The following is a 14,133-nucleotide window of genomic DNA, read 5'->3' on the forward strand; positions in this document are numbered from 1 at the left end:
AAGCCAGACGGCTCACTTGAGGGAATGATATTAAAGGCAAAACTGAAATACTTTGGCCACACAATGAGAAGACAGGACACCCTGGAGAAGATGTTGATGCTAGGGAGAGTGGAAGGCAAAAGGAAGAGGGGCCGACCAAGGGCAAGGTGGATGGATGATATTCTAGAGGTGACGGACTCATCCCTGGGGGAGCTGGGGGTGTTGACGACCAACAGGAAGCTCTGGCGTGGGCTGGTCCATGAAGTCACGAAGAGTCGGAAGCGACTAAACGAATAAACAACAACAACACTGGGTTTATTAACAAATACACTACCATAATATGATTGGTACAAAATATTATTGCAAAATATCACATAATCCCTGTTGCCATTTATTGCTGTATCCTTTTAGTAGAAAATATTGCCTTTTCCAAAGCAGATAGATCACACATTTCCACCAACCATTCCTTGACATCTGGAATCACATTTCCAATTTTTCAATATGATGCCTTTTATCCTACTAAACTGTGGTGACAAGCACTGTGCACTGTTTATTTTTTATTAGGTTTGAATTCTGCCCTTATTTGTACAACTCCAGGTGGTGTACATAATGCTCCTATTTTCCCCATAATGACAACTCTGTCAGGTGGATTGGGCTGAAAGAGAGTGATGGGTTCAAAGTCTCGCAGCCGGCTTTCATGCCTAAGGGATGATTTCAATTCATGGTCTCCCATTTTCTAGCCTAGCATCTTAACTGCTAGACCAGTGTTTCTCAACCTTGGCTACTTGAAGATGTTCTTCAGACCTGGGAGCTGAAGTCCACACATCTTCAAGGCTGAGAAACACTGCACTAGGCCAAACAGGTTCTCCATCTGCATTGCTTTTGGGACCTCCAGCAATGTGAAAATTGGTCCTTTGGATGCTGTGGCCAAGGCTGGCTTTCGAACAACCATCTGAGTTTGGAGGCACCTCCCAATTTCATTTTTAAAGGATGGAAGCATATTGTTGTTCCCTTTACTACAACTCCTTTTTCTGGGCGAAGAGAACAGGTTCTCAAGCTGCATTGGCAGTCTGCAAGAAAAAGCCTTTACACAAAACTTGCGAGCAAGCTTAGAGCTCTTTGAGAGCAGTCAAAAGCTACCCGCCTGCAACTTTCCAAGACTTATTTATCTTTCCACATGACATGGGAAGATCAATCAGCGAGATGCCCTACTCCCTGGAGTCATTCTCAGAATTAAAAAAAGAACAACTTCCAATTGTTTTAGATGGAAGAGTGATATGGAATGCTGCCCCCAGAGAGAGAGCATGCCAGATCAGGAGTGGAAATTTTGCTTTAAATCCCTAGCTCCTACCTAGACGTTCTGTGTCCGCCTCCTTTTGCACTTTAGATATTATCCCATCCAAATAAGCTCATTTGGCTTATGGGCTTGCTTCAACGCCCCCCCCCAAGTTATGCTTTCTAGATCTAGTGGGACTGCGGATCCCAGAATTCCCAGCCAGGGAACTGAACTACGGGAGTTGCAATGCCTAATCAGGCTGGATTATTTCTTTACGCGGCATGAGACACATTCATATGGAAGGACCGGCCTAATCCTTCACCACTATTCATTACACTGTTCTATGCTGTGGCAGGCATTGCTGGCTTTCTTACTCTAAATGTAAGCAAGATCCAGCTCCCATCAGTCTGGGATTATCAAGGAAAAATAGCAAATGGCCCCACTGAGGAAGCTCTGTTAGGAAGATCATCTCCAGAACCAAGTCTTTTGCTGCGAACTGAAGGTAAATTCCTTTCCTTTCCTTTCCTACAGGGACACATTGAGCATAGCTTCCACCTAAGCTTTGTGAGGCAGTCCAGACAGTACTAGCTCTATCCTTGTTTATTTTTACATTAACATAATCTTGCAAGACCAAAAGTATGTCTTCCCTCTTCTCCTTTTACTCTCTGGAAAACTAGGGAGGGTCCCTCCTGAAACTTTTTCCATGTCCTCCCTCCTTCTGAGGGCTGAGACATCTTTTACAAGCCAGTTATCCAGTTTGCAGCTCTCCCTCCTGCCTCCCAAGGCCATTCCCACATACCATTACAGTTGCACATTGCTCTGTGGCACCCTCGAAATGTGGAGGTCTGTTCTCACAGTGGTCACTATTTTAGTTGCTATCCCACCACAAACCTAGAAGAGAAAACCCTCCCATCAATTGAATAAACTACTTTACCCAAAGAGCTGTTAATGGCAGTGGCTGTGACAAAGAAGTGGATTCTGATTGTGTTGGACACTGGGTTGATTTGGACAGTCGAATAATCGATTGGTTATTGAATCCAAACACCAGTGTCCCATTACATCAAAACCAGGAAGCTGCAGTTCAATGTCAATGTCAATTCAATAATGAGGAGTTTGAAATAAGAGTTTCATTCTGGCTTCCAAACCTGATTTGTAAACCAGTATTAAATTGCAATCTTCGATTTGGGATGTAATAGAGGGTGGTAGTGTAATTTAACCAGGATTGCAGTGTAAAATCCAGCATGTGACACAGGTGTACATGGGAGGGAAGGAAGAAAGGAGGAATAGTTTCATCCAACAGAGATTATTTTCTGCCTTCTTTGTTGATATATAAAACGACACTTCCACTCTTTTAAACACTTGCATTCTAGACTTCGCTCTGCTCTTAACAAGACTGACACGGTCTCTAGCATACATATAAAAAATTTTCAGATAAAAGTCAAAAGCTTTCTGCAGCCACGGCCACAATTTTAGACATCATTCTGTACAAGAACTGAAAGCAACTATATCAGGATTCTTCTTAGATATTAACACCAAATTTCTAAGGAGGTGGGCCACCAAAGATTTAGGATTTTTGCAGCAAACTCTTCTGGATGCTCAGACACATCTAAAGCATCTGTTCACTAAGATCAACCTGCAATTATTTATACATTCAATGTACAATTGATGTGAACTCAAAATTCTATCTGGGGTTTCTTGCCAAAGACCACTTAGAAAATCTAAGCCATTAAACTATTTTTCAGCTGTCCACAATTTTCATCGGCATATCCTTTTAAAACCTTGCAATGAACGTTGCTACCTTCATTGTGAAGATCATTCTTGCTTGCTTGCTTTTCTGCAGCTAGAAAATGAATTCCCTGCTTCCATTGCAAAATTCAAGAACTGTATTATAAAAGCACCAACCTGACACACTGAACTGACAGGCAGTAAATGCAGTGATCATCTGGCACCCTTAACTGTGAGCACAAGAGTGTTATGTATGGCAATTCTTGGCTCAAACTCCCATCCATGGAGCTGCTGGCTGTCAAGATGGAATTATAACATGAAGCCACCATACCTGTTCGGTGACTGGAATGGACTCCCATCGTCGTTTCAACAAGACCAAAGATCTACGTTTCATGGCTCCCTGTTTCGCTTAGGAGGACTTCTCCTCTGAAGACCTTCAGACTAATGGCAAAGTGGTTGCTCTTGATCCTTAGGTCAACATTACTCAAGTTGACTCCGAGAAGCCCAAAGTTTTGCCTTTGTAAAAGTGTCACAAGGAAGAGAATGGAGCAATGGGTTTTTCTCCATGCTCTTCACCGATTTGCCAGTCTCAATCTCTCAACAGGAAGCAAGGACCGGAGAGACAGTGCATGTGGGGAGTGCAGGGTGGAGGTAGGGGAAAAATCCACTAATGAATTACCTCATAGATGCATAAAGTAGGTAGACAACACCAGACGCACTCAAACTGAAAATAGCTGTTGCTTAGGAACGGGAAGAGTAAATTACAGCACCTCTGCTATATATAATGGAGAGCTTTTTTACATTTAAAATGACTTAGAATACAGCGGACCCATGCGTCTTGTTCCTGCTTTAGCTGACCATCATCTCATGGAAGCTGAGAAAAGAAGGACTTCTTGTTCCTTGCTGAACCAGGGTTACGCCTTGCCACCCACTCAGCAAACCCAACACATCAGAACTGCAGCAGCTAAAACCCCCGGTCTATATAGCACACTTAATAATAATAATAATAATAATAATAATAACAGCAACAACAACAACGCTTTTCAGGTCTTTCCGAGGAGAAAAAATGAGACTGTCAAGCCAGCAGTTCCAACCATTCAACAAAAGAAAAAATATAGGTTGCACACCTTTGGATGAAGTCATGTTCATGTAATGGGAGACACACACTGAACAAAGCACTCAATTTTCATCTCAAGAGGCAGCTGCCTTCTCTAGCAATGCTCCAGCTGTGCCAAAATCTGCTGCGTGACCCCTCAGATGTTTGCTGTCTCCGCAAAAGAGGTGTCTCTTTCTCCAATTTATCTGGGTGTGCTTGAGAATTTCTTTTAAATTCCCTTTGGGGTGTTTTTAAGCAGATTTAGTTGTGGGAAAAGGAGGATGGGACAAAGGCTACTGTGGTGTTTCTGTTCTATCTCTCAACAGCATTCTGGAGCCTCCCTGGCTGCCCCCAATTCCAAATCTGCAAAAGCCCCATGGAAGAAGCTTCCTCACAAGGCCTTCCTTTGGGATTTGGCAGAAGTGTCAGAAGGTAGGGAGATAGACATGCACCCTGAAAGTCAGAACATCTTGTCTTCCTGCAAACATTTCTTCTTCGAAAAAATCCTGAAAGCAGATTTGCTTTCATCCACTTGCACCAGAACTTGCAGAAAAAGTTCAGAAGAAATGTTCTAAATGATGCCAAGCTATTCCTCAAGGAAAGTAGAGAGATTTTAAAGAAGAGAGAGAGAGCGAGAGAGCAAGACTTTGTAATCCACAACAGATGGGAACCCAAGTATGATTTCCTCAGCAACACAGCTTCCTCACTGTGGAACAGCCACCCCCCCTGAACTAGCTTCATCCTTTCAACTTTTAGGGCAGTGTTTCTCAACTTTGGTGACTTTAAGATGCGTGGACTTCAACTCCCAGAATGCCTTGCCATCTTTGGCATTACAAAGGAGATATAAAGCCTTCATAAGATCATTTATGGACAACTGAGTCAGTCTCACATGTCCTACTGAGATGTTCATTTTAGCAAGCTTGCAGACTCATCTACTGTAATAATGCCTTTGCTATTCAACAGTCCTCGAAGGTCAAATGAAGAGAATATACTTTTCCTAGTAGCCGGCTTGTCTCTAGAAATTCACAAAACATTGCTCAGTTCTACTCTATTGCTATTGCTGTAAGGGGCTGATTAGTTTAAATTTGGTACTGATATCTTCAAATATACATTTTCTGTTGGGGATATAGAATCATCTAGCTAGTTTACGATCCTGTTGAAATAGTTTTACCTTTTCACTCTTTCCTGAGGATTCCTTTTCTTAAATTGTTTGCAATGTGGAACAGATCACTGATCTCTGATCAAAAGTACGTGCAACCATAAGTTATGAACACTTTGAAGACAATAAGGTATAACAAAAGATCTTAAAAAAAAAAAAAAGGCAGGTATAGATTGGATGTAGCCTGCACACTCCACCCCAATGTTATAGCCTTCTAACAAAGAGCCACTAAATCTCTTTCTGGGGCTCAAAAGTATAAACAGTTTAAAAAGGCCCTTAAAATACTTCTTTTCACCAGAGCTTTATGAATCCAGAAGAGTCTTTATTCCATAAACATTTCTATTATAATTGAGCTGGTATAAGGATATGCTTTATATTGATTATTATACTGCTTTAGGGTCAATGCTGTCATTCTCTCATATATGGATGGATGGATGGATGGGAGATACTTGGGTTCCCATCTGTTGTGGATTACAAAGTCTTGCTCTCTCGCTCTCTCTCCTTCTTTTCTTTAAAATCTCTCTACTTTCCTTGAGGAATAGCTGGGCATCATTTAGAACATTTCTTCTGAACTTTTTCTGCAAGTTCTGGTGCAAGTGGATGAAAGCAAATCTGCTTTCAGGATTTTTTCGAAGAAGAAATGTTTGCAGGAAGACAAGATGTTCTGACTTTCAGGGTACACGTCTATCTCCCTCCCTCCCTACTTTGCCTGAACTGTGCTTAGTTATAAACGCACACCAAAATTACTGACTGCTCTGCTCATAAAACTAATGGTTGGGTGGTAGACCTATTAAAGGCGATCATGAAAGTCCTATCTGCACACTCCCACTTAAATCAGACGCCTTCAAGTTAACCACAATGAATTGCCCCAAAGTTCAAATACATCCACTGGATGTATTCGTTACCGTAATTCACAAATATACCTCGCAAGAGAACAAGTAAGAGTAACTTGGCCAGTTGCTTGAATTCTGCCAAACTAACAAATGAAAAAGCTGAGATTCCTAATACAAGAGAAAGAAGAAGCAGATGTTTGCACATATTTTAGAAATCTGTTTTCTTTATGTATCACTATATTGCATTGCTGTACTGCGGTGTTCTTCACACCTGGCAGCTTTAAGACATGTGGACTTCAACCCCCAGAATTCCCAGCCAGCAGGTTTGAAAAACACTGCTGTACACTGATCCTATACTGTAAACGGTTTGAAGAAATATGGTAGCAGAGAGGGATAAAAACAATAAAGAACAAGTTAATGACCACAAAAACCTATCAAAAGGCAAACGTAGATGGGTATTTAATAACCACAATTCAATGAGGCCCAAAATACCCTCTTCAATCCTTAATTAGCCAGGAACGGAAAAATCTTTCAAACTCTGACCTGAGATCCTCTTGGTCCTCGTTTGTGATCCCATTCAGAATGTCCCATGATCTACAGAAAGACAAGAGAATAGGAGTAATTGCTATCATGGTAGCAGCATTAATACTACTGCTAGTATTAATTTGCACTGTATGTTTATATATAAATCTAGGAATGTGTTTGCACCCATGGAAAGTATGCCAATATCAAAATGTAACTGGTAATGTGTTTTATTTTATCTTTTTCTATGCACATTTATTTTTGGCGGAAGTCGACCTTTCAAAATTGCTTTTAAAGGACAAAATACTATTGGTGAAATTCACATGAATGGAGTATGATGTCTTTTATTTTATTTTATTTTTTAGTTAAAAAGTGAAGTATTGATGTTTTCCAGGAGGGAACCAATGATTTGCAAGCTGGACAGAACCGTCAGATAAACATGGAACAGATCCATCCAACTCTCAAGGCTGGGCAACAAACAGCCCAAAGTCCATTAACTCAAAAGAGTCGGAAGAAAAAGGCCAGGATTTAAACCTTGGGGCTGAGAAACGTACAGGGGCATGTGTGCGTGCACATACACAAGAGATGTGTTTTACAGGAGGCAGATCTTCTGCATACATATGACATTCTTGTGTGCAGTAAAGCAATTTAACCAGCTGAGTCATGTTTCTGAAGCTTCTGCTGTAGCTAGCTCCTGAATGCGGGGCTAAGTTTCTGGAAAGCTGAGATTTATTGCCATGGCTTGGTGTGAGGCCTAACAAACAAGGAGTATATGTGAGTCTTAGGAATTTCACAGTATATTCCTGATAGTCTGCCACCTCCCTGGCTTTCCTATCTATCATTATAACCCAAGAGGAACTCAGATCAGGGAGTCTTCAGGGGAGTTTCTGAGTTACGGAATGGCATTTACCAAAATAACAATAATAATAACGCAAGAAGATCGCACCAACTGACTGTAAACAACGACACAACACAGTCGCCAAAATGATTCACTGGAATATCTGTAAAAATTATCGTTTGCCAGTAATGAAAAATTGATGGAACATATAGTTGAAAAAATAGTTGAAAATGAGCAGGTTAAAATACTGTGAGATTTCCTAATACAAACTGATAAAGTCTTGGTGCATAACAGACCAGATTTAACCGTGGTTGAGAAGAAGAAAGTGTGGGTAATTGATGTGGCAATACCAGGGGACAGTAGAACAGAAGACAAAGAACTGGAGAAGATCACAAAGTATCAAGATCTGAAAATCAAAGTTGAAAGATTATGGCACAAACCAGCAGTGGTGGTCCCAGTGATTATCGGCACGCTGGGTGCCACCAAAAAACCTTGGACGGCACTGAGAAAATCTGTGCGCTGACCAAATTTCCATCTGTCAATCACAAAAGGCCACGCTGCTTGGATCTGCACATATACTACGCCGATACATTACCACATCCTAGGTTCTTGAGAAGAACTCGATGCGAATGAAGGCCAACACCAGCTAAAGAACTGGCAGCTGCGATTTCACATTGTTGTGTATAATAATAATAATAATAATAATAATAATTTCCAAGACCAAAATACACGCACAACCACAGATACGAAGAGAAATTTAAAAGAAATTCTCAAGCTCCCTCAGAATAAAGCAGAAAAGTTGAAACATTTCTGCAAGAGAAGCACATTTTCAAGAAATTGCCTGACAGATACGTGCAGAGCATTAGTTATAGATCAGCTTCCTGTGTTCTTAAAGTCCTAATTTATGTTGCTGCATTTGAATGGGGACATTTTATAAGGCCCTGTGGTTCTATCATCTATTTTTGAGTAAGTTACAAACCGTGTCTTTAGATTTCTTAGCAAATCAAAGACAAATAATCCAGCACAATAGTCTACAACCCCTGCTTACCTACCATAATACACATTTGCTAGCAGCCATGACGGCCATCTCTTTAAGTGACTTTTTGCCAATCTATTACAAATGGTGCATACAGTACTTATTGCTGAAACAAAATCCTTTATCTGATCTTCTGGTCTTGCAATATTGCTCTTTGTTCCCCAACTTTGGAAACCTTTCTCCAACCAAGAAAAAAAATGTATTTAAAGCCCATTGAGAGCATCAGTGCTGCTGATGTTAGCCAAAGGCCCTGGTGAAGTTACTGTTGTTTGAAACCACTTGAATAACTCATAGTAGCAAACTATTACATCCGTATGTCTTCCATTTCATTGCATTGCGCTGAACTGCACTGCATTTTTCCCTTGACAAACAAGCATGTCTTTGTAAAATCTGGCAGAGGCTTTGTCGTTTGTCAAACTTTTTTTTTTTTTGCAAAATGCCAAATTCTGGCCACACTGAGCATACAATTCATTACCAGTATCTACTGAATTAAAACCATCATGTATATTCAAAGTTTGGGGTAGAGCCAAATTCTGGAAGGTGAAAGGAAACCAATGTAAATTTCTAGACAGCTTTCTAAGGCAAGCCATCCTAGCTGGAATTAAACATAGTATGTTTGTAAACTATACTGAAACCTCATTTTAATAAAAGCCATTCACAAAATATTTGACCGTGTCCATTCATATTTATGGTTCACATGCCACGGCTTATTGGCAGCAAAACTCCACAAGAGAATAAAAGAATGAATAGAATAGAATAGAATAGAATAGAATAGAATAGAATAGAATAGAATAGAATAGAATAGAATAGAATAGAATAGAATCTTTATTGATTTAGTCATTTGACTATATCAAAAGTATAAAACCAATACAAGTATACAGGTAAATATAAAGAAAACAATACAACAAATTCATAATAGCTGAATTCAGAGGGTGAAAAATTCAGGTGTTGTCAGCCCTATAGAGTAGACCAGACTAAGAAACCAATGCCATATAGGTCTAAAACTACTTTGATTACAACAGTTATAGCAACCAAATCTTGCAAGTCTGAATATGCTGCCCTCATCTCTCATGTTATCTTTGTATGAATTAGGGAGCAGCCTGTCTGAGACGTTTACTCAAACCAGTTTCTTGGAATGAGCTCGTCCCACTTGTCTGATGGTTGCTTAGTAGCAGCTCTTCCGTCTGTCCTTCAAGGCCATTCTTTATTCCCTCTATAGGTATCTGCCAATACTCCAAAGTTAGCCAACAGCATCACACTCTCATACAGTGCAGAACATCCAACAAAACCAAAAATAATACCAAAGAATCAGTGAATTGTCCATCTCACTTCTTGAAAAAACCTGGTGTAGCCAACTCTAGCAGATGCCCAGGTCAAATTTTCTGCCCATTGACCAATCTGTTGCATCCCATAGGTTAGAAAGTATGACACCTTAAGCTGCTGGAGGAACAGGGCTGAGATGTAAAGCTTAATAGTCGTCGTCATCATCATCATCATCATCATCATGTTTTTTAAATCAACAAAAATAATTTCTGGCAGCACAACCAAATAATTTCCAAGTGCTGGTGACGTGCAACCTCAAGTAAACTCTATAGTGTTATCAGTTCAGGACTGTCTTTTCCAATGAGAAAGGTTTTCCGACAACTTGCAGTTAAATTTTCAAATTCAAAGTATTTCCAGAGCAGATTTCGATAAGGTTTGCAGATCGATCAGGCAACCAGCTGAATCTTGTCAACTGGTTGATCCACTGTACACTTAGAGTTAGACTGCAAATATACACAGGTATTCCCAGAAAACAACTTGCTAATTTTACTGTTTAAGGGAAGAGGAAGAGATCTTTAGAGGCCTTGAGGAAACACTCTATTCTTGGTAGTCTGTATATCACAAGCTGGAATGCTTGATTAGTTTTTTTTTTTTTTTAATAAATACTGAAATGAATGAACTTAATTTGTGCAGGCTTAATGTACAAGCTGGAATGCTGCTCTTCAACTTATGCCCTTGTTGCTTATGTGGAAGTAACCCTTAGCTCCAACAATATATAAAAATGTACTTCCAAATATGTATTTCAGGAAAAGTACATTAACATATTTTCAATAAAAATATATGATATTAAAAAAAATAGGTTCCTGGGGGGAGGGGGCAGAGCAAGTGATGAAATGTACATCATGATGCAAATCTCTCTCCTTATGTCCTTCCATGCATTATCACAATGCAAGTACAAAAGGGTGGCACTTGTATGGTTACATCACAACACACTTTTCTCATTTTGGCATCCTCACAGTCAGGAACGGAGACCTCGGGATGAGGCAGATCACAGGGAAAAGAACTGTTATCCCATCCTATATGCAAGATGCTCCAATTTGTCTCTAAGTTTCTCTGCCAAGACTGGCTTCAGACTACAGCTTGTTCTGGGACAAAGAAATCAGGATTCCTGGGTTCTCGTGAGATAATACAGAAACAAGTCATGAGTAAGGCTCAATTTAAAAAGTAGTGCTGTTCTTTAGGGCCCTATGGTTCTTCAATCCAGCTGGCCTCAAAGACTAACCCTGCCCTTAACAGCCTACCTGCCGTCTAAGACTGGCAGTAAGGTTTCTTTTGTGTGCCAACCGGCATGGAAGTCCATCTGATTGAGACCAGAGGAACAGCCATTTCAGAAACTTCTCCGAAACTATGAACTACACATAGTCCTTGACTTATGACCACAATTGGGACCATAACTTCTGTCGCTAAGTGAGATGGTTGTTAAGTGAGTCATGCCCAATTTTATGACTTTTGCCATGGCTGTTAAGCGAATCACTGCAATCGCTAAGTGAATCATGTGGTCATTAAGCAAATCTGGCTTCCCCCATTGATTTTGCTTGTCAGAAGCCAGCAGGGAAGGTCGCAAATGTTGATCACGTGGCTCTGGGATGCTGCGACTGTTGTAAATACATGCCGAATTTTGATCACATGATTGCAGAGATACTGAGATGATTGTAAGTGCGAGGACATGTTGCAAGTCACTTTTCCCAGCACCATAACTTCGAACGCTCACTAAACGAATAGACGTAAGTCGAGGACTAACTTCAGAGAGCTACACCGGTACCTGTTCTGGTGGTGATCTGCTGATGAATCCAAACTTTCAATTTTTGGAAGGCCAGCCACCTCAGTTTTATTCCTGCCTCTGCCTTTTTTTTTTTTTTTTTAAGTGTTTAGATTTTGCACAAATGGTAAATATTGTAAGCCACCCTGAGAGATGTATTGGAAGGGTAGGATAAAAACACTTTAAGACAGAAAGATAAAAAAAGAAACCATGGAAGAGTCTTCCAGATCTGCTCAATGGTAGGAGGAGCCCGAAGGAATGAAATGAGTAGGGCAAGGAGTCCCCCCACTGCTTGTTCATTGGCGACTGCTGTTTGCAAATGCGGCCAGTAGTGTGTTTTGTCAATACGGACACTCAGCGTGGAAATTCAGACTGCAATGATAAAACAGAACGGAAATGCTGCACAAACGCTGACACAAACAAGTATGAGAAGTGAAGAGTCACTTGCAAGAGTCATGGAGTGGGCTCTTAAGAAAAGAAGCCACGCTCGGGCAGGGCAGTTCATGGGAAACAGCACAAATCAGAAATGCAACCTTTTGTATGCTTCGTGGTGAAGAATTTTTTTTGCAGGCTTCTAACAGTGATCTCCGTTCCAAAAAAAAGGTCAAAGGATGAGATCATGTTTGGTGCTGGAAGACAGCAGGGAGAAAGGGAGAGGGGGGAAGAAAGACTACATATTTTAGGACTTTTCTCATGGCAGTATATGACCTTTTTATCCTATTTCCAAGATGTAAACTGTGTTTGACTTTAGTCGAAATCTGTTCCTGCATGCAGGGGTGAGAGAGACCCCAAGAGACATTTGGAGGAAGGGATGACTTGTTGGCAATAAACCATTAAGAGGATGCCCCACGTTGACTGCTCAACCAATTATTGGCAAATACACACACATGTTCAATTTCCAGCAATCTGATTGACTACCAAAGCCAACATAGAAGAGTTCTTTGGTCATCAATTTTGTCCTAAGTCCTCCCTTTCATTCTAGCCAGTTATTCACTTTACGTTGTCTTCTCCTTTTCTACCTTCTCCCATCCTTCTTTTGCTTCCTCTCTTGCCTTATCTCCATGCATCCCCTCTTGTAATTCTCTGATTTCCCTCCTCTCTTTAAAATGAATTAGAGAGACAAAAGTAAATAAGAGGACCCACCTTAGATCAATGTATCACCTAGGCCTCAGATCAGCTGAATAAATTTTAGGAGTTAAAGCCACAATGATCTGGAAGATACTAGCCTTAGAATAGCTGTTGTAGCATGATATGGTGGTGTCTCAAATATTGTACTTTCTAGGACACAGAAGGCCAGGTCAACTTAGGGAGCTGATTGGCTCATTGTTAGATTATTAAAGGACCATCTTCAACCACTCATAAGCTAGGGACCTCCTCTGAATAAAGAGGGAATTAAGAAAGCAACATTATGATTATGATATGCCATCCCTGAAGAGGCTGACTTGGCATTTCAGTGCCAAGTTAAAAGTGTTTTTTTAATTTAATTTACCCAAGCATTTCAAAAAGCTTGTTTTACCCCTTCTGCTGAATGTTAAGACTTTTCCTTTAATTCTGCTTCTGCACTGATTTGATTTTTCCCCCCTTTGGTAATGTTCTATATATACATGTATTGTACAGTGTCTTGACAATGTTAAAATTTCTTTTTAAATAAAGAGCAGGGCTGAAAATATCCAGATAAACAGATTTGCCAGCCTTTCTGAGTCCATGGATCAACCACAAAGGTCAACAAATGACCGTTGGCCTGTCACACATCTTTCAGTTTAGCTTAAGTCACACAGTTATCTCAAGTGCTTAAATGGAAAGGGAACAACCATTCAAGCCGTTGAAAAAAGGTAGGATGTTGTAGTAAAAAAGGACATTTTGTCAAAGCAGTACAAAGAATAAGACTTCACTTGGTTAAGAAAGGGATATAATAAATTTGGAAGAATTAATGGCTTCCTTCTTCACATCATCTCTGATACAACTCCAGGATTTAAATCTGATAAAGATTCTTTAAAAGTTCACACTAGAAATAGACTCTGTTGGTGTCATGTTCTTTTGCCCCAGTCTGCTAGCTGAAGACCAAATTAAATGGGTTTCAATTTGCTAACTGTAGATGTGCCCACTCAAAAACCCAGATGTGCCTGGGTGTTTTTAGAGCAAGGCAATGCAACAAAGATAGAAAGAAGAAAGAGAGAGAAGGGGGGAAAAAGCAATAAAGCTGAAACGTATTGAAAGACAAATAAATCACAATGGCTAAAAAAAGACATTTGCAGATGTGAACTAAATTTGCTTACAAAAAGACACTTATGAAAAGGGTTTGTTTAATGTCCTTCCACTGAGCTTCAGAACAATCACCCAGGATGCCCCCTTTCCTAACCCCATTTTTCTTTCCAAAGTGCAAAGGCAGCTAAGTGATGAAGTCTTCAGTACCAATTAGGAACAATAATTTGGGACATAAGACAGCATAAAAAGTGTACAGTGGCACTTTGCTGCTCTCCCTGCATCTGACGAAATTGGATGACGAAGGATGAGCGTTAAAGAAGCCTCCAAAGGGCCATAAAGTTCTACAGAGAACTTAGTCTAATCCAGCTTTTGTTATGCTCAT

The 14,133-nt window shown here is 40.3% G+C and overlaps 1 protein-coding gene across 1 annotated transcript in view; it reads right to left on the reverse strand.

The window, feature by feature from the left end:
* Positions 1-14,133, reverse strand: part of PDE3A (phosphodiesterase 3A) — a 270,781-nt gene that overhangs the window by 81,176 nt on the left and 175,472 nt on the right. The window contains exon 2 of the mRNA XM_063308497.1: positions 6,612-6,662. Coding sequence (XP_063164567.1) covers positions 6,612-6,662 — 51 coding nt within the window. The remainder of the gene's footprint in view (positions 1-6,611; positions 6,663-14,133) is intronic.

The sequence above is a fragment of the Candoia aspera genome, chromosome 7 (genome assembly GCF_035149785.1).
Source record: "Candoia aspera isolate rCanAsp1 chromosome 7, rCanAsp1.hap2, whole genome shotgun sequence".
Lineage (NCBI taxonomy): Eukaryota > Metazoa > Chordata > Lepidosauria > Squamata > Boidae > Candoia > Candoia aspera.